General features: G+C 39.3%; 1 protein-coding gene across 1 annotated transcript; it reads right to left on the minus strand.

Annotated features, from left to right (window-relative positions):
* Nucleotides 1–630: 630 nt before the first annotated feature.
* LOC126187553 (ribosome biogenesis protein NOP53) lies at nucleotides 631–21,800 on the minus strand. Its single transcript, XM_049928705.1, has 8 exons — nucleotides 21,585–21,800; nucleotides 9,544–9,720; nucleotides 4,357–4,544; nucleotides 2,385–2,543; nucleotides 2,038–2,183; nucleotides 1,711–1,940; nucleotides 1,339–1,602; nucleotides 631–766 (listed from the first exon to the last, which is right to left on the minus strand). Exons 1-8 carry the CDS (start codon nucleotides 21,725–21,727, stop codon nucleotides 697–699), a joined length of 1,377 nt encoding a protein of 458 aa, XP_049784662.1. The 5' UTR covers nucleotides 21,728–21,800; the 3' UTR covers nucleotides 631–696.
* Between the last annotated feature and the right edge of the window lie 442 nt (nucleotides 21,801–22,242).

Below are 22,242 nucleotides of genomic sequence, written 5' to 3' on the forward strand. Positions count from 1 at the left end.
TTTGTTGTCTGGCTGGCTGACTGTTAAAAACATTTTTTTCTCAGAAACGTGTAGACGTTGAAATTACTGTCACATACTAAGGTCTACAGTCTTCTATGTTCTTTGGCAGTGTAAGAAACTTAAATGTCTACGTCAATGCAATCAAAAGATACGGCCATTTAACCGACATACATTATGACTGCCAAACTCACTCATCAAAACCTAGGGTACTTCTCAGTGTACCTGCATCCTGAAATTTGGCTATAAGAAGGTTTTCACAACACAAGGGGAAAAAAATTTGAAAATTGTGAATTTGTAACTGCCTCATGCAATTTTTTTTTTTTTTTCCTCATTTGCTATATGACTGTGTCTGACCATCCGTCTGTGAAGACTTCTTTACTTCCCAAACAGGTAGGTGTACCAAGTTGATATTTATGTCACATACTAAAGTCTACCATTATTTCACGAGCTTCGAAGTCAATGTAATCAAAAGCTATGGCCAGTTAAGTAACATTTTTTGAGACTTGTAAACTCATTCATCAAAACCAATAGGGTACTTCCAGTCAAACCAAAATTATGAAATTTGACAAGAAGCAAAACTTCACATTACAAGTACAGGAAAATATTGGACATGTCTAGGAAGAGAGTTTTTTTTTTTTTTAATTCCTTTATTTGAAAATATATTTACAAAGTGGTTCAACAACATGCATTGCCCTTTCACGCAGCAGTCACATCTATCTTGTGAGAGTTCTTTATATATCTTTTACGTTTTCCTTTCTTTACGGCCCTGTAACAGAAACACACTTATATGAGAAACAAAACACACACAGCAACAATTAACTGATAAACTATTAGCAATCAACTAAGTTACATTTTGAAAACAGCGTTACTCTATTGAAACATAACCCAATCGAAAGCGTGTAAAACGTACATGCAGACAACACATGAAAACAGGTTTTTACTCTAGTTTCATGTAAAATCTTAATTTTCTAAAGATGAGCTTGAATTACTTTGAACCTTGAAATACTGGGGCTCGAATTACCAGGGCTCTATTTCTAGTTTATCCAACTGTGAATATCTCAACGAGTTAAAAATATATCAATAGTTAATGTGTAATATCTTGTGTCATTTGCTATTTCTGCTGACCTTGTAGTAAAACAAATAATCAATCGCTAGAATAATAATAAAAAAATTTATCAGAACATAGCAGGAAATATTTTCTTCCACATGAAAGACTACCACTAATGTCAAATATTTTGAGCATGTGGATAGGAGTAACAGGAGAAATTGGTTACTGGAAAAAGAGACGAGATAATCTGAAGTAGGGAGGGGGAAGGAGTGAGGGATGGAGAGACTTACTTCTGTTTCACTGTTGGCTCAACAATGCTTCTTCTTTGCAAACTCTTAAAACGATCATTGAGAAGATTTCCCTCTGGTTTCACACCACGAAGACATCCTTTAAGTTCTTCAGCCAAGTTAAAATCCACATTTGGCTCCTCATATTTTGTTTTGCTTAGTTGTTTGGGTTCAGTCTTTTTTAGAGCTTTAATCTTTTCTCTCTTCTCTCTCAGCTTGGAAAGCTTCTTCTCCTTTGTATCTAATGCTTTTTGCACAAACCTCAACCTGATGCAGAATACAACAGTTTTAGAAATATATTATATGAAATTTGAACAACTTATGACATACTGGAACAAAAAATAGATGAACAGTGAATAAAGATGGTATACTAACTTGTATATGTCAGCAATTTTTCGCTTCTCGATGATAGCTTGCTTCCGTTTCAGTTCTTCCATTTGCGCTTCTTTCATTTTTCTACGCTTTTGTTTTGATTTTTTCAAGTTCCTGACTGGAGGATTTATAGCCTTATATTCATTATCACCATTATTCTCCTCATCTGTGACTTCACTGGTTTCCTTCTCTTTTGCTGGCAGCCCTTCAGACATTTCACTCAACCATTCTTTCTGCACAAGAGATGTATTATCATATATCAAAAAACAACATTAGTAATCATCACACACACCAATAATAAGATCTGCTGAAAATGCTATATTGTCTTACTTTTCTAATTTCTGGAGTTACAAATGAATACATCTGAGTGGTGACTCTGTTTAAATGTTTTTCTTGTTTTATTACTTTCAGCTCATCATCTGCAACTTTCTTCAGCAATTCCTGGTGGTCTTCAAAAGAAGGATTGTAGGAAATACCTAAAACCAGACAAGAAATCAGATAGATGAGAGATCACAAAAAGCTCACAAATAAATTTGCATATTTGTTAACAACAGAGTGAATAAAAGTCAGTACTAACAAATAATGTTGCCACATTTCACATGAAACATTTGGCACTTGGTTTAAATTATGGTTAATACGGGGAGTCAATATTCCCTCAGCAAAAACTTGGAACTCACCTGGATGTGGATTCTCTACAGCTGGAACATTTAAGGGCTTTTTCAGCAGCAGCTTTGGAGCCCGTTTTACAAATCGGCCAGTGTTTTTTACAGTATGTACCAGAGTAGTGGGTGTTAGCCATTCAGAATCTGTCCCAAGTGAGTTATCCTGGCTACTACCTGCAAAATTAATTATGTGATTTTATGTTCTCAAAAATAACTTCACTTGCAAACAATACATATGACTGGTACAGTACTTCACAAACAGTATTCTAACATTGTACCATATAGTTTTCTTTTCTGTCATTACTGGTAACCAACAATGAACATCTGCTAAAGCATACTGCAAGAGACTTGAGTGACAAACTACATGGGCTATTTAGCTCCTCCTACTTGATATTAGTTTCCCTGATCTCTGGAGAAGGGAACTTGTCCTTCAACATAGCCTTGTATTCTGACACCCTCGACTTAACTTCAACTACCATACAAACTGCATCTATTTTAACCGGGCTGCTAGTGACAGTCACTCTATAGGAGGCAGCAAGGAAACATGGGAAAGTTAAAAGAGGTGTCACTTGTGGTACTATGCCTGCATGCTGCCTAATGAGAGCCAACAAACTGTTTCTACAACAACTGCTGCTATGCTACTCAAGCTTTGCTCATGGCCTCTACATGGATTAGTGGTGGTGTGCTGTCAATAACTGTGGCTAAGAACTACTTTTTGAAACGAAAAGACTCATTACTCCACAGAGAGACAACAACAGCCAGTGTTTTAAATTATTTGTATTCTGTGCTTGTGCAACAAAGCAAGATGTGGGTTAACATAAAACTCTGATTGTAATTTGGCTTGGAAACATTCATTTGTAGCTGTATATGAAAATACAACTATGTGTCCTCACACTACTAAAATGATAAATCTGTTATCTTCAAGCAATTCAATTACAACACATCTGTATCAGCAATCATTAGTAACACTTCCCCATACGATCTTCCACAGTGCTGTTGTTTGATCTTTATATTTTTAATTTGGATTTTATGAAAGCTGATATTTATGTAGTAACAAGATAGACTAGCGAGCATCTATCACTTTTAAAAACTCTTTTATTTTGACTTTTGAACAACATTAAAGTGCTCACTGTGTCTATGTATCATTCCACTTGTTGATAAAACTACATTCATAAGGCTGAGTTTACTTCCTCTGCACCACTGATGTCCCTGCTGCATTATACACATGAGTCCTTTGGTGTTGTTTTATTTAGGAAAACTTTTTATTTGCCAAGATCACTAGGAAGGACACATCTATTACTAGTTTCGACGTGTTAAGTGGCCATCTTCAGATCACACAATACAAAGTAGTGTCTACATTGACTGCTGAAGCCAAATGCTTTGTTACAATTGTGTTTACAACCCCAAGCTCAGAAACTGTGATTAATAAATATATATGTATTAAATATAGTGTCCACCATTTCATTGTGAAGTGTAACAATACATCATAGTTACATACTGAGACAAAAAAAGCAGCCATATTGTTGGTTGATAGCATTGGATGGAGCTATCCAGCTGACAACAATGGGCAACTGTCGCAATGACTGCAGCATATTGTTTTCTTGAGAATATTACTGACAACACTGTCTAACGTGTGATATGCAGGATCATTAAGGCTGCTATGTAAGCTTTATTTTCAGAGATATGACACATGACTGATGCCTCTTCTTCCTTTTAAACAGGTGCAAGCTGTTGACTGACGCCCCTATAACAATAGCATTGTTTTTCAGAATCCTATAGAATGTACACTAACTGATAGATCGATGCCCCCTTCAATGTCAGTTTGTGCACTCACAAATGCAGTATCTGAGCAATGGGAAACTCAAAGTCTTCAAATTATGGGCTGATGTCTTATTAAAAACATGACTCAATTAATTTTGATTTTCCGGTATGATAAAATAACAAAATTTTGGTTTTCCAATATGATAAAAGTAATAATTATTCTTACCATTATCATTCCACAAGTCAACTGAGAATTCTCCTTTCTTTGGTCTGTTTAACTTTCTTTGGGCATTTATTATTCTGTTACGAGCGGCATCAAGTTCTTTCGCTGTCAAAATCCCTTTACTTTTCCTCTCTTCTTCAATCTTCTTTTTAATTGGATGTTTTCTCTCTTCAGGAGTTCGGACACGATTTCTGAAATTAATATGGCATCATTTCATATATTTTTTTTTTATGTAAAAGCAATAGTTGACTGACAGTTGATGGATGAACACTACAGCACAGAGTACAGATACACTAGCATCCAATTTTTGTTTATTTCTTGTGTCAGAACCACAAGTAAGGGCAATACAGCAATATAAACATGCAATAATAATTTTATAGACTCAAATACAAAATGCACAGAAAGGATTCTACTTAAAACTAAATATTTTCTGACCAATCAACAATGATTCCGCCATGTGTTCTAGGGACAGTCAGTTCCCTGGTGCCTGGTCGTCTTAAGTACTTGCTCCTAGCGGGTAACACCTATGAACTATCTTGCATGATTACCTTACCTCAACTGATACCACGAAACTCTTCCTTGAGTTGTGCCTGTGCTAATAGCTGTTGAAACAGGAGATGAGTAGCAGATGTTGTGGCTTTGATCTTCTTTTGCCTGGCTGCTACTAATCATTTGTCTTGGGGTTTTATTCCAGCAAGACAGCAAAGGCACAATATGTTGTGATGTGACACGTCTGATGAAGTATTACATCTATGGCGTATGAAGTGAATGAACTGATACCATTCTGCCATGGAGTAGCATAGGACTCAAGCAGAAGATATTACTATCTTTGACTAAGCTTTCTAAATGACCATAAGGTATTTAATAGAAGAGCAGTCTTCCAGTAGCATTCCTTTCCCGTTTATCGGCAAAATGTTTGCAATTTCCTTGTTATTCAAATGACATAATAATATCTTTTTTTGTAGCACTTTGTCTCTCATTGTTGTTCTTGAAGTGGGTGGACAATGAATGTAGGACTTTTGCTCAAGCTTTCAAAACTGCTTAGCTGAACTGTGATAGCACAATCACGTGCAGAAATTAAATACAGCTTCTTCATGTAGTAGCTGACCACAATATAGATATCAACTAGGATTACGTGTTACCACACTTCCCAAGGGCAACCTACTTTCCAGTCTCCTCCATTAGTTACTTCATCCTTGAAGCTTTATGAGGAGTCTTCAATTCTCATAAAGGTTCCAAATGGTCTGGTTGAAATTAATGTCCTCCGAGGTGATGTACATCTCTTGATTAGCAGACAATTAGGTGTGGTATGATAAACAACTGAGTGTCTACAAATACTGTATTTTAAGGCCAACTTCTATCATTTGGAAGATGGGAGCTATTTACTTGTCTGAGTCCAATTTGTGATATGATAAGTGGAACAATTTTTATCAAAATCTGTAGGAGTAATCTTCCGAGCATGCTGTAAAGAAGAAATGGAAGGAACTCCCACAAGAAAGAGTATCTGTACATAAAATACTTTGCTGTCACTTGGAAACTGTTTTTGCATGAGCTAATTGCTCCACTTTGTAAGCAACCACTCATCCAACAAAATGCTGCAGCCTACTGCCATTTTGTAACAAAGCAAACCTCATCAGGTTACATTTCCATAAATGCTGTCAGAATTTTGGTTAACACTCAAGGTTCAAAATACACTGATGAGTCAAAACATTATGACCACTACCCACCACACGATTTGATGGCATCTGGTACTGTTGCAGGCATGTGATGCGGTAACAAAAGCATGCAAGTGGAGCAGACACAGATGGGGGACCCTAGCAAAGATATGGGCTGCAAACAGGGAAATCCATTGAAATAAGTAACTTTGGCAAAGGGCCGATTATTATTAAGCAGAACTTGTGAAAGAGTATCTTGAAAATGGTGAAACTCGTCCACTGTTCACATACTACTGTCATGAGCATCTACATAAAGAGGTTGGAGGACAGCAAAACTACCACTCGGCACTAAATGGTTGGACGTCCACGACTCTTCACAGAACTTAGGGTTCAGAGACTTGTCTGCTCTGTGAAGTATGACAGATAGTGATCCATGCCATCTCTGCCGGGAGAACACAACGCTAGTGTATGCACAAGTGTTCTCAAGCACATCGTTCATCATACATTGTTGAACATGGAGCTCCAAAGAAGACCACCCCTAGGTGTTCACTTGTTGACCCAATGACATCATCAATTATAATTGCAGTGGTCATGGGATCATCGGGATTTGACCGTCGATCAATGGAAATGTGTCAGCTCTTTGGGTGAATCACATTTTTTGTTATAGTAGGTCGATGGTCATCTTCATAAACAATGGCATCAAGATGAATGGCGGCTCAAAACGAGTAATGTGCCACAGAAACAGGCTGTTTGTGGGCAGTATTATGCTATGGAAGACATTCACCTACACTTGGGTGGGACCTTTGGTAGTAATCGAAGACACACTGACAGCTGGGAACCAACTGCATCCCTTTATGCTTGATGACTTCCCCAAAGTCAGATTTCTGCAGTACAGTTATCCGTGTCTCGGAGCCAGAACTATGCTGTGCACTCATGTTGATGTTTCAGGGACCACATTCACCTGATATAAATACTAGAAACCATCTGGGTTGCTATTGGGGGCCATCACCGCCTATGCCAATCAGTGGCCCATTACTTATGCAAATTACATGACCTGTGCATAGACATATAATGCCACAAATCTATCCACAAACTGTAGGATCCCTTATACACAGAATCAGTGACGTATTTCATTCCAAAGACAGACAAACAAGGTATCAAGCAAGGGGTCATAATGCTTTGCCTCATCATTGTATAACAGTAATAGATAGTGAATATTACTTAATTCTGTGGCAGATGGTCAATGGCAATGGAAACTGCCAGCTGGATCTTAAAACCTATACCACCCATACAGCTGCATGAAGCAATGTCTAACACCCATCATCATGCTCATACCATGAATATGTAAATTTTTGCATGCCTGATCTGAAAATGAGCCTGAAATTACTTGGAAATTAGTTTATGGAAATAAATAAATATATCATAAGCGAGTGGTTTAGTGATCCATATTTATATTGAATTTAAAGTCATTAAAGCATCCATGTTTTTGTTGTGGCCTTCAATCAAAAGACTGGTTTGATGCGGCTCACCACAGTAGCTGTAGTGGACAAGGCATTTGGATTCTACTTTTGCCGAATGTGAGTCCTACTGCCTTGCCCACTGCATCGCCTCATTTTATTACAGATGAAGAAACTAGAATCATCTGGAAAATAGTGCCACAGGAAATTTACAAAAATCCAGAGGATCCATAAGGTATGAAATGTGGAAAAAGAGAAAAGGGTTGCAGACACAATGTTTATCATCTGATAAAATTCCCACATGCTATTTGATACTGGAATGGTCAAGAAATGGTCTGAAAGTGGGTTCATGAACCCTCTGCTAAACACTAAATTGTGAATTACAGTGTAGTCATGTAGATGTAGACAGTTTTATCTCAACAGTTAAAATAAGAATAACATTATCTAAATTTGTGCAACTGGATTTTCATATCTGTTCTTTTAATCCTTAAGTTTAAACTGGAATTTGCAACTATGTTTTACAATAGTTACAGCTGTCAAGAATTATCAAATGTTTCAAATATTAAAAAAGGTACATACGTATACCGGTATGTCACTTCATGTATGGTGGACTCAGTGAAAACTGAATAATCGGATGATGTAATTTCAGAGACTATGAGGTGACTATTTACTGTTGTATCATTCTTATGTCTTCTTTAAATTTATATTTTAAATATTGCAAGTAAGCTAAACGGTAAACGTCCACAGCCACACCTGGGTACTTAAGGATTTATAATGGCTGCCTCCAGTTAGTCAAGTGGTAGGAGCCTCATGCAAATGGTAAACTGTCAGCATATCTTCACGGAGTGCATAACTCTTCAATTTCATGTAATTTAGCACAGTATTTATTTATGAACATAATGTCTTTGTATGCCCACTTTAAACCATTTATTCTTAATTTTCATAGGGTTACTGAAAATAAAGACAGTTCAGTTATTAAAATGTTTTACATAAGCATCTGACTGCCATAAACTTTATTGTACTCACTTTTTTGGTCGAATACCTCAAAGCACTGTCTGTCTCTTCCATTGCTGCAATCACAACACTGACCCAACAACACATTCTATGCAAGAGGTCCACAAATCTTCCATTACTACTACATCTTCCATCCACATTTATTACTGTTACAGCTATCCCCATTCAATCCTAAACCTCTCACCAGTATCCCTCTCTGCTCTGGCGTCACCCTGGTGTCACCTATCCCATTGCATGAACTGACCTTCAGGCCCGTACCTACATCTAAACATGCAGCTCTTAGTAAAGATCTCTAACATTTGCTTCATTCCAAATCATCCCCAACCACTGTGAGTAGCTTGTGTCTGCATCAGCTTCAGAGCTGACCAACATACTAAAGTGTTCCTCATTAAAACATTACTGCCACCAGAAATCCTATACCTCTCACAAAGTTTAAGAATCCTACATAAAACTTCTTATCCCCCTCTAATCTACATGGCACACAGAAAAACAAAAATTCTGGCGTGTCTCACATTTGCAGGCTTCAAAGCCACAACCAAATACAACTCAGCTGCAATAGAGCAACACATCCAACCTATCACCCAGAACCTAAAATACTACATAACGGATATCACCTCCCTCCCTCAATGCCTTGAATCATTTTCCCACTTACTTCCACCTGACATCTTCCTCATACCCATTGACAGAAACACTCTTTACGCCAATCTCTCACATGCATGATTTGTCAAGCCTTTCAACAATATTTTTACCAACAACAATCTGGTACTCTCCCAAATATTTCATTTGATGTCACAGTTGCCAACCTCATCCCTGCCCTTAAATTCAACTCACTGAAGCTCACATCTGAACTTCAGTCCACAACAAATCAATGACTAAACAATACTCCTCTTCGGCAGCTGCCCTACTCCCGCATCAAATGCTCCATTTGCTAGTGCTCTAGTATCCCAGTTAGTATCTGCTCTACTATCATCAAACCCCTCAACATCTACACAAGTATCAGGAGGTGGCCACAATACAACTCTTATCAGAGACTAGGAGTACATTAAATTGATTTATAGTCATACCTTTTTCTAACTGGGTCCTGTACTGCAGAATATGAGTGCAATATTTCGAAACACCTAACAGGCTTTTGCCGAAGTGCTTCTTTTTTAGACAGATGTGTTTCTGGTTTGTCAACAACACTGTCTGCAGTTTCTTCTATTCGGAATAGGGCTTCATCTGGTCGGTCTTCAAATGGTACCCTGTATAAAAACAATAAGGTAATTTGTTGCATTTCACATTCTCTTTATATGAATATAATGGCAAAAGAAAAACATACAGCAGAACTGAACAATGAACTCAATCAAAAATTTATACAACACAAATACATGATTCACATTAAATTTTTTTCCAGCACAATACTCAAAAATCCCTTGCTGGAATACAAGCAACATAATTACTGAACTTAACAACTCACAATCTACTGGAGGTGCTCAGGAGTATGAAAGAGGTAGGGAAACAAGCTCAGTGGGTTTATCATACACAATTTACGAAAATCATGGAGAACACAAATTACATGGCAAGACAAGGATTTAAAACTGCAATTCTATCAAAATGCAGATCCAGAGTCTTAAAACTAGAGTGTCACGCTGACTTGCTGTTCATAACCAAGAATTTTGAAACTCAAGATGATGCATATAGCATTGAAACAGGTTATGTTAATAAAAATACTTTGCAATTGGGATAGAAAATTTTTGTATTACTAACAGTATCCCAATGAGGATGTCACCATTTCAAATTAAACTGAATTTCAATATTTAGTAAGTACATATAACAACTTCTGAATACAAACTTATTTGGATGTGAAATGATAAATAGGCAGGATCAAAATTTGTATTTAAAAACAACAGCAAAACGAGATGTGAAAAGGTCTTTCAGTCAGTGTAATACACCAACAAGTTGAACAAAGAAATCGACTGAGCCAAATGGAGATACTGAAGCTCTTGGTACCACCCGTCTGCTTTGAAACATAACTTCATGAAAATGCCAGAAATAAACCACTCACTTAAATTCAGTGTGTGTAACATATGTGCCATATCAAAATTCATCAACTTTGACAAGTCACAACCTATCTTCTTTCAGCCTAACTTACACCCTGGGCTACACTACTGAGCAGTAGGTCATCATAACCACAATTCTATGCACACATTTGTTGGTTTCATAAACTCACAACTTAACTTCCGGCTGCTAACCTCGCCTAGATCTCGGGAAATAGTTCACATCAGTCTTTCACAAAAACCTATAATCCTAAAAATAATACAGAAGCAAAATAAATACTGTCAGTGTTTTGTTTGCATATGAATGATGTAACCTAACATCATTATGTCACAGGTCACACAAAATTTCTGTACAGGTGATCCTAATACCATGTCAATTAGCATCACTGATCAGAAAAATATCATTATTTGAGCTGACAGTGGAGTATAGTAAAAACCAGAAATGATATAGCATCAGAATTTAGACTGTGCTACTTGTGATATAGGCAAAAATTAATTAAAGATGCAAAGGGACTGCACCTGTTGTGTATGGAGGCAGGACTAACTGGCCATGGTCCATAAGCAGCTAGAAGCTGTTGGCCATTGAGGACAGCTTTGAGGTTGCTGCCCTGGGCTACAGCAGCACTGGGCTACCTAAGATGAATGCTTTGGTATCTCTGGGGCCTACAGTATTATCTGGGATATCGATGTTGCAGCACTTTCTGATTCATGCATTCTGGCTGGTTGGCACTTACCTGACACTGAATTGTGAACAATGGCAGGATTGTGAATCTCTGTGTCGAAGGCAAAGGTGGGTATGAGTTGCACTGTTGCCCCCCATGCCTTAAAAAAAAAAAAAAAAACGAAAAGCAAGTTAAGATGTATAGCCAAATGCTGAAAGTACATCTGAATTAGCACAGGGTGGCCTCATCTGTTGAGACTGGGGCCAATGTTCCTGAAAGGTCCAGACAAGCACAGAGGATTAAATGGCGAGCAGATCAGAAAGGAAGGCCAGGGTCCCCTCTGTTTACTTCTTGGGTGATCATGACTGAGATGTGGAGCAGGCTGTGCCGGCAGTCACTGAGAGCATTGGGTACACTATGCTGCAAATTGTGGGCCATGTTGGCACGAATGACACATGCCAGATGGGTTTGCAGCCCATCCACAGTTCCTACTGGTAGCTAGCCTTGTTTGTAGGGTGGAAGCAGAGCTCGTGTTTTGCAGTATTCTTACCAAAATTGATTGCGGTCACGAGGAAAGGCTTACATCACAGGCACAGATAATTCTGCGACGATCTTTGATATGGATTTGTTGACCTTTGCTATTGGATACAGAACTGTATGACCATTCTTACATGTGGCAGAATGTACATGTGGGTGTTTTAGGATGGACAAATTCCTCTGTAGGGTGGATGAGCCATGTTATAATTTCAGATGGGGAAGAATACTACCTCCACTGATTAAAGGGTGCAGCATTCTTCATGACAGGTCAAAAAAATAAAATCTTAATATGGTATCAGTTAACTGCAAGAGCATCTACAGATAAGCCCCACAACTAGTCTCACTTATAAACAGCAATATGACCATCTAATACTAGGGACAGAAACCTGAATGAAACCAGATGTTATTAGCAATAAAATTTTATATTCCAATTGGAACAAATATCATTAAGATACACTGAACACCAGTGATGATGGACACATGTTTATAGACATAAAAAATACAATAATGTCTACTGAGATCAGTACGAAGTCCAAATGTAAAATAATTTGGGTGAATGTAAGTGTAAAAGGTGGATCAAACATGGCCACTGCAAGATTTTATAGACCCCATGACTCGGGGGCAATAGTGGCAGATCATCTGAAGGGAAACTTGAGGAACATTTTGTGTAAATTTCCTGGTCATGTCATAGTATTAGATGGAGATTTAAATTACACGCTTTAGACAAAGAGACTAAAGTGATTAAGGTAGTTAGTACGGACAGGAAATAGTGTGAAATTTTTCTAACTGCCTTATTCAAATATTAGCTAGACATGAGCACCAATTCATGAAAATAACATAAGAGCTGGTGACCAACAGGCCTCAACTTTTCAACTAAATTCATATAAACAAAGGAATCAGTGATTATAAGATCATCACAGAATTGCTGTATACAGTTGTAAATGGGTATATAGAAAAAGGTAGGAAGACATTTTTCTTGGTAAGAGTGACAAGGAAAATTTCTGATTACTTGAGCGATCAACATGAAAATTTCATCTCCAGCACTGACAATACTAAGCATCAATATACAAAATTCAAGAGTATTGTGCAATACCCTTTACAAAGGTATGTGCCGAGCAAAGCTTTGAGGGATGAACGACCTACTGTGGCCTGCCAGCCATGTTAGAAAGCTGCTACGAAATCAAAGAGCTTCAATGTAAATTTAAATGTAGCTAATGCCTTGCAGACAAGCAAAAACTGAAAGAAGCCAAAATTTGTATAAGGAGAGTCATGCATGAATAGTTCAATGAGTTCTAAAGTAAAAATCTATCTCTGACTTGAGAGAAAATGCTACGAAGTTTTGGCCTTACATTAAATCGGTAAATGGATCGAAGACGTGTCCAGACACACTGTGACCATAATGGCACTGAAACTGAGGATGACTACAGAAAAAACCATAATATTAAACATCTACACTCCTGGAAATTGAAATAAGAACACCGTGAATTCATTGTCCCAGGAAGGGGAAACTTTATTGACACATTCCTGGGGTCAGATACATCACATGATCACACTGACAGAACCACAGACACATAGACACAGGCAACAGAGCATGCACAATGTCGGCACTAGTACAGTGTATATCCACCTTTTGCAGCAATGCAGGCTGCTATTCTCCCATGGAGACGATCGTAGAGATGCTGGATGTAGTCCTGTGGAACGGCTTGCCATGCCATTTCCACCTGACGCCTCAGTTGGACCAGCGTTCGTGCTGGACGTGCAGACCGCGTGAGACGCCGCTTCATCCAGTCCCAAACATGCTCAATGGGGGACAGATCCGGAGATCTTGCTGACCAGGGTAGTTGACTTACACCTTCTAGACCACGTTGGGTGGCGCGGGATACATGCGGACGTGCATTGTCCTGTTGGAACAGCAAGTTCCCTTGCCGGTCTAGGAATGGTAGAACGATGGGTTCGATGATGGTTTGGATGTACCGTGCACTATTCAGTGTCCCCTCGACGATCACCAGTGGTGTACGGCCAGTGTAGGAGATTGCTCCCCACACCATGATGCCGGGTGTTGGCCCTGTGTGCCTCGGTCGTATGCAGTCCTGATTGTGGCGCTCACCTGCACGGCGCCAAACACGCATACGACCATCATTGGCACCAAGGCAGAAGCGACTCTCATCGCTGAAGACGACACGTCTCCATTCGTCCCTCCATTCACGCCTGTCGCGACACCACTGGAGGCGGGCTGCACAATGTTGGGGCGTGAGCGGAAGACGGCCTAACGGTGTGCGGGACCGTAGCCCAGCTTCATGGAGACGGTTGCGAATGGTCCTCGCCGATACCCCAGGAGCAACAGTGTCCTTAATTTGCTGGGAAGTGGCGGTGCGGTCCCCTACGGCACTGCGCAGGATCCTACGGTCTTGGCGTGCATCCGTGCGTCGCTGCGGTCCGGTCCCAGGTCGACGGGCACGTGCACCTTCAGCCGACCACTGGCGACAACATCGATGTACTGTGGAGACCTCACGCCCCACGTGTTGAGCAATTCGGCGGTATGTCCACCCGGCCTACCGCATGCCCACTATATGCCCTCGCTCAAAGTCCGTCAACTGCACATACGGTTCACGTCCACACTGTCGCGGCATGCTACCAGTGTTAAAGACTGCGATGGAGCTCCGTATGCCACGGCAAACTGGCTGACACTGACGGCGGCGGTGCACAAATGCTGCGCAGCTAGCGCCATTCGACGGCCAACACCGTGGTTCCTGGTGTGTCCGCTGTGCCGTGCGTGTGATCATTGCTTGTACAGCCCTCTCGCAGTGTCCGGAGCAAGTATGGTGGGTCTGACACACCGGTGTCAATGTGTTCTTTTTTCCATTTCCAGGAGTGTATATCGAAAGTGGTTCTACTGATGAAGAATGAACTATAGTTTCTCCCTTAAATTGTTGCACAAACATCACAATGACAGCTACTGAAACATGTGACCATGGGATAGCAAAGCAAATGAAATCCCTCAACAGAGGAAGGCTACTGCACCTGATGGGATACAAAAACAATTCTACACTGAGTATGTGAAAGAACTTGCTTCTCTCGTATCAGCAGCATATCATACGTTGCTGGAGGAAGGAAATGTATTACGCATAAAGACTATGCTATGATAATTAGACTGCAGGACAGTCACTGGAGACAGACCTATCCATAAAATATCTCCGATTGTGCATACAGACCTATTTAAAATGGAATGACCACATAAAAATAATCAAAGGTAAGGCAGATTCATTGGGAGAATCTTCAGTAAATGTAGTCTATCGACAAGAAGGTAGCTTACAAAAACCTCTTTGGACCAATACTTGAATATTGTTCCTCAGTCTGGGATGCACAGCAGTTAGGTTTGGTAAAGGAAATAGAGAAGATCCAAACAAGAGCAGGGTGTTTCGTTACTCATACCTGAAACAGGAAAGGGCAGGAGGGACAGTGGTACACAACATACCCTACACCACACACCATAAAGTGGCTTGTGGAGTACAGATGTGGAAGTAGAGTAGCATGAACACTTTTCTGTTTACTGAAGCTAGCTCCATGACAACTTTCAAGCATGACAACAAACAATAACGGAGGATCACATAGGGACAGGGAGAATGTTGAGTTATGCAGTAATCTCATGATTAACTCACAGCATCACTGGCTACCAAATTATGGACTATGTCAACAAAATGTTGTCTGCGCAGGAAAATGTTCGAGACAGGTTCTGCTTCCAGTTGGTCCACTACACAAAGTGTGAAACTACAATGAAACTCAAAAAGCAATCCACTTATATTCATGAAATCAAAAAAGCATATGTGACAATCTGACTATCTTTTTGAAGTTGCATTCTATGCAACTAGTGTTACCAGCAGCATATCAGCTCATAGGGTAGTGGAAGATGTAATCCATTTCTGAAAGAACATAACAGCTCTTGAATGGAGACATGGATAACAACCTGAACAATAATGAAACACAGACTCGGTATTGTGAAAAGAATGGAAGTGTTAGAGAACGGCAACTAATTTGGTTTGCAAATAATGACAACAGGAATAATTAATTTTTTGTTGTGAAATTAAATGCAGTTACTATCAAGGCGGCTGAACATAATGGCTGTTAAGCACAATCTGGAGATTGAACAACATTCCTGACAATTTGATCATGGGTTTCATTACACAGTTATTCCAAAAAGGTAACGAAAATCTGGCTGAAAATTACGGAAATGTAATACTGCTTTCGCACTGATTAAAAATTTTGGAGGAGAACAGAGAAAAAAGAGAGACTGGAGAATAAATTGATCTATTCTGGAAGTACAGTATGGATTTAGGAAAAACAGCAGTTTAATTTAGCTGATCTTTGCAACAAGAACACTATTTAAAAAGGTACAGAAGCATCACACTTGTCTTCCTACTTACAGAAAAAGCTTATGACAGTGTCCAAAGATCCTAAATCCAAGAGTGCCTAGAAAGAAGAAATTTATCCAAGGCACTTACTTAGAAGGTACAGATGCTCTGCAGAAGATGTGTCAGCTGTGTTTGAGTAGAGAATGTTTGAGATCAAATGCGGAGTCCATTGCTCCGTCATTGTGAAGAACAGTATTATGGAATGGATAAGGAACCACTAATGATGATTATGAATAGTTTGTGGGACTCTCAACTGCGTGGTCATCAGTCCTGTACAAACTCCCATTTCTTACACAGTCCAATTGAGCCACTGTCACGAATGATGAGGATGATGAAATGATTAGGACAACACAAACACCCAGTTCCCGGACAGAGAATATCCCCAACCCAGCTGGTAATCGAATCCGGAACCCCGTGATCCAGAGGCAGCAACACTATCCACTAGACCACAAGCTGCAGATGGGACCAGTAACGACCTGAATTGAAAGTGATGGTGTGATCAGGGGAGATACAAATGAAAAACTGAATATATGGAACAATTACTTTGAAGAGTTTGGTCTTACGGCCAGTGAATCAACAGCTGTGGCCATTATGGTAAGCAAAGGAGGAGAAAAGCCTAAGTTACAGCTGAATGGAAGACCCCCACAGAATGTGCAAAATTTCTAATATTGGGGAATGTGATACGACTGTAAAAACTTAATCCAAAGTTCTAAACCACACTTACAACACTGCTCAGTTTTAATATTGGGGAATGTGATACGACTGTAAAAACTTAATCCAAAGTTCTAAACCACACTTACAACACTGCTCAGTTTTACAATCAAATACAGTGCCTCCTCTGGGAAACCAGATATCACACAAGGCAAAATTAATCAGCTCCAGTATCTACTATATTCCCATTTTGACGTGCTCACTGGAGACCTGTGCTCTAACAGAGAGAGAGAGAGAATTCCAAGTTGCTAAAATGAAGTTTGTTACATCTGTGCTGTAGTGAACAAAAAAGGATACAATAAGGAATGAAGGGAACAGAATGGATGCAGGTGCAAAGCTCAGTGCACTAAGAAAACTCTACTTATCCACATTAAGATGGTATAGTCTTATGAAATGACTTGGAGGGGGGGGGGGGGAGGGGGGAATCAGGATAAATCCCTTGAAATGACTATAAATGGGAAAAGATGTGTTGGGTGGTCAAGAAGAAGACGGCTCAACGTAATTAAGGACATCGCTGAAAGTGGTCTGCTTTCAGATAGGGCCCATGTTGAAGAGCTGTACATGGATACAAAAAGCTGGAAGAGGCTTGTCACCAGCACCTGGGTAACTGTCCTTGCAACCTGATAACAACTTCTTTGCACGAATAATTAAACAGCAATCAATGAGATCTCGTGTACTGTGTATCCAACCTACTTAGCCTCTTGCAAAGAGTGAACTTACGCTAAATGCACGACCAACACCTCATCAATTACTCAGTACACACTGTAAAAACTGGAAAAACTCATACCTCACGCAATCGGTTGTAAACAATATAGGAAGAATTTTACGACAAAAATTTGTTCCAATACATAATGTAAATGAGTTATTTGCAGGCTTGTTCAGCAACTCTAAAAATTGTTTCAGAGTGTGTTAGTCAATAATTCACCTTTTACTGAGATTTTCACCATATACCAGCACATTTCTCAATTGGAAGATACAAATCCCACACAAACACGACCAGAATAAAACAATTAGCCTAATTCAAGCACAAGAATGATATATCTACACACTGTAACTTTACCTGAAAAGTTGCACTTTAAAACACTCCAGAGTACTGCAATATTTTCCCCAGTTGATTACAAAATTCTCTTTAGAGAAACCTCTTCACTTTGTAGGACAGCCTACACTCAAACTCAGCTAACACTATGGATGGAAACCTCAGCTAAACAGTGGATTATTCTATAACATGGGTCACAAATCCATGACATGACCCACTGATTGTACAGAAAGATCTTTGCAAAGCATGCAAACATCATATGGAGACCATTAAAGAGACTAACAAAAATACTGGCCTCTTCAGCAAGAAGAGAGATATGCAGGTTTCTTTTAACGTAAAACTTTTCTGTGGATTTATAATTCCTTGATATTCATAAATTAATGTAGGCCTATTGCATACCATAGCAATAATAGTGAAGCCACAGTTCTGGAATCTGAAACTTAGATGCATCTCAACTTTATGTAGGCAGTGGGAATATTACTTCACAAAATTTGGATTTATTAAAACAAAATACATTGCCTGAAAAAATAAAGAAAAAAAAGAAGCACCAAGAAAGGTAGGACAACACAAAATGAAACTTCATGGGTTCAGAGGTATGTGATAGTTATTTCAGTCTTTACAATAGTCTAACTTACAAAGAAGTTTGTAGTATGAGCCCATGTATCAGTATAACGCAGCACCCTCTCTGGCCTGAATGCAAGCACTGATTGGCTTGGGGAAGATGTCAAAGCCATTGTCTCCTCTCCTTACGAGAGCCGCGCACAAATGTTGTAACTGGTCACTGATAACCCAGATACTAACTCTGGGATGGAGTCAAGTTCCAAGCTGGTCCCACATATTCTATCATGAACAAATCTGCAGTTCTTACTAGCCATGGGAGTATGTACCTCAACATCACACAGACAGGTGTGCTGTGTGCTATGTACAGATAAGCACTGTCCAGTTGAAAAATGGATCCACAATACTGTCATTGGGAGACAACTCACAGATGCAGGATGTCTGTGACTTGGTGTTGTGCCATCAGAGTTCTGTCAGTCACTACCAGCTGTGATCTGAAGTTGTCTGATGGTTCCCCAAACCATGACTCCAGGAGTAACACTGCTGTACCTCTCCTAACATTGGAAGAACGAGACCTCTCCCCAGGTCATTCCCATATTCACTGACAACTGTAATCTGTAGTAGTGCAGAACTGCGAACATCACTGAATCCAATGTGATGCCATTCAGCAGCAGTACACACTTCCTGGTCACAGCACTACTCCAAATGCAGCCAATTATGGTTTGGTATTAGCAGCCCCTAAGCATGAGACAGTAATTTCCTAATTCGGCTGCTGCTAGTCTGATCTATGGAGCGGGAAGAATGCTGAGAGAGTCCACTACTTTCTCAGATGGCAGGTGGATATGTGAAAGGACTGTGATGTGCTTGGTGCACAATACATCAAATGTCCCGTATGGTGGTCAGACATAGCCAACTGGAGCCTTGACGACAATCATGCCTGCCTTCACTTTCTGGATGTAGTCTAACACCAACATCAAGCTTCTGTAACATCCCTATGCCCCAGAAATCTGGATATTTAGTAAAATGACAAGCTGGCCAAATTAAGACTCATGAAAAGGTCTCTTTCAAAATCCATCTGGTGCTGACAAAGCTGTCTCGCCCAAGTTCAGAGCAATTCTACGTCCTTTACAGTGATTACCCAACAATTGATGCTCTTCATGTCCCTTATGAATCCTACCAGGCCCAGAGACAACACTAAACATTAAAACACTCTGGTCTATCATAAGAATTGCAAACCTTATAATTTACGTACCCAACAATGCTGTGTAAGCGTATTAAGTTAATTTGACACCTGACTATGTCTTCTGGGTGCTTGACTTTATCTGTCAGGCAGTGTGATACTGATGTTTTGTAAATACTACAAATATACTTTTGCTTAATTAGGACACGAAGCAATTAACGTAGTTACAATTGTGATGAATTTGAAGGAAGGAAAGTTTCCACAGATGATGTCATTAGAGATTCTACAAGAAGATCATATTTGGGGAAGAAAAGAGCCATGCTTTTTTAAACAGAACATCCTGGCATTTGCCTTAAGTGATTTAGGGATACAATAGAAAACCTAAATCAGGATGGCCAGATGGGGATTTCAACATATATCTTCCTGAATATGAGAAAATCTGACAGTTTCATCATTTCCAAGAGCAGCACTGAACTAGGCCTACTACCTCCTCCAGAAACTGTTCTGCACAATAAATCTAACATTATTACAAATTTTCAGTGGTTGCTACCAGCCATTTTTGTGACATCGAGTCAAAGGAGACAGGTGGTAACAGCAGATTCATAGTTTCCCATGGCCCTCAGACTTCAAATTTATACTGAGATGATATAACATTCCAGATAAATACTGTGGCACAATCAAGGCAGTTTCTATGTTGCACAAGAAATTTTGTCTTCTGATAACAACTAACATTAAACATCAATTTGTCATATTATACGAAATACACTGAGTGAATGAACCGCAATGTGGGCAACATGTAAGTACTAACATATAGCAGAATATCTTCCATCTTCAGCATCTTAGAAAATAAAAGGGATAATGCACTGTAATTCATAAAACACAATAGATGTTTTCCCTCACAGATTAACAATTAATATCTACACCTTTTAAATTTCTACTATAGGTGATTCACAGCATGGGTGCACTAACAGATCTTCTCCTTCTCTTGCTATGCCAGTCAGAACTGTAATCTTGAAATGCAAACAGTTTCCAGCCCTCAACAGTAAAAGTGCACTGCAGCAAGGCTGTGTACAAACAGTAGGCAGTAGTCGCACTAAGGCGCCTGATCCCTCATGGAAACTGACGTATAAGTCAACACTGGACTGAAAAGTTTACCTTGCGAATTACGATACTGGCATTCACAATTTGGTAGTTGAAGAAACTTATCGTTACACTTATTGACTACTGGTTAGAAACGACTCCTCATCTCTCTCAATGTTCAGAAGTGCTCTACCTGAATGCAGGAGTGAGCTATATCCTACAACGAGTTTCGAACATCTAGAGTTGGCTTTTACTTCACATGCTTCCATAATTACCCCATTATTGATATTGACTTGAAAATATTTCACAGAAACAACTTCGTACTTTTAAGTGCACACAATATTTTGTGGGCAAACAGAAAATGAATCAGCAGTCACTACAGGATGTTCGAGAACATACATTTCCTAACTGAATTCGGAAGGGTATTTGAGATGGCTAGTACGCTTAATTTGGTTCCATTTCATATAACAAACCGCATGAAAATGTCGTCAAACTTACCCACCTACTGAGGAAAATTTCACTTGGAAACTGCAATCATCCGCACTACAAAACACCTCTACAGCTAGGTTGTCACAGGTATTGCCAAACATTACATTCCTAAGAGAAATGCTATAAGACCAAACTTGCGATATTTCATATCAAGCTGGGAGATTAGTACAAAAACGGTGACAGTAGTAAACGTAGTTGCGAACTCAAGTTTATTCCGAACAGCAGTGCACCATTTTACCACAACTGAAAACCCCAATAGTGCTTTGGCATTCCAATACCAAGACATACTGCTGTCGTGCAACAAAATAGAAACTGGAGTAATCAAGAAAATTAATTTACACCGTATCATAACAATCACACAGCAAATACAAAATCTGTCACAGTAAAAACAGCGCAACACTTCTTACCCCAAGCGTTCTTCCAGCCGTTTATCCTCAAGAAAATCATCAACATCTTTGATGTCAATGTATTTCCTCAATGATTTCTTCCGTTTTTTCGAAATATGTTTTTTCTTCTTAACTTCTCTAACATTACCCTGCATGAGCTTCATATTGACCACGTTTTAACAACAACCTGGTGAATAAACATACCAAAGACGTTCACAGTTCGCACTCAATATAATCAAAGAGATAGTGTTCACATTGAGTATACAAGGTGGAAGTGTGACGGAAGTGCTAACTCTGGCGAAAAATATCATTTGAAATATCAGCGTCACCGCAAATTAAAAAAAAGCTCTTTCTATTTAAATGTGTAAGGTAGAAGGAAATGCACTATAGAAAATACTTCGCCGGATATATCTGAAACTTTGGCAGGAACGCTATTAAATGACAAAACAATTAAGAATTGAGTGTATGAAACAATGAAAAAGTAATCCCGATTCAAAGAGCTGATAAGCTACTATTTTCGTTAGTTATCACGCGTAATATGGATTTCCATATACATCTGAAACTTGTACACACATAAAGGCCAATTCATACTGTACGTCACGTCACGTCAAAACATTCCACAAAGCATTTCAAATGGGCCCATTCACACAGGCCGTCAATGGACTGTCACGTCACGTCG

Source organism: Schistocerca cancellata, chromosome 5 (genome assembly GCF_023864275.1).
Source record: "Schistocerca cancellata isolate TAMUIC-IGC-003103 chromosome 5, iqSchCanc2.1, whole genome shotgun sequence".
NCBI classification, from domain to species: Eukaryota; Metazoa; Arthropoda; class Insecta; order Orthoptera; family Acrididae; genus Schistocerca; species Schistocerca cancellata.

Excerpts from the sequence above, each read along its gene's own strand:
- LOC126187553 (XM_049928705.1), bottom strand. The coding sequence starts at position 21,727 with ATGAAGCTCATGCAGGGTAATGTTAGAGAAGTTAAGAAGAAAAAACAT. Across the intron at positions 2,544-4,356 it reads TGACTTGTGGAATGATAATG|GTAGTAGCCAGGATAACTCA; the intron begins GTAAGAATAATT and ends TTAATTTTGCAG. Across the intron at positions 767-1,338 it reads GAGCCAACAGTGAAACAGAA|GGCCGTAAAGAAAGGAAAAC; the intron begins GTAAGTCTCTCC and ends TTTCTGTTACAG.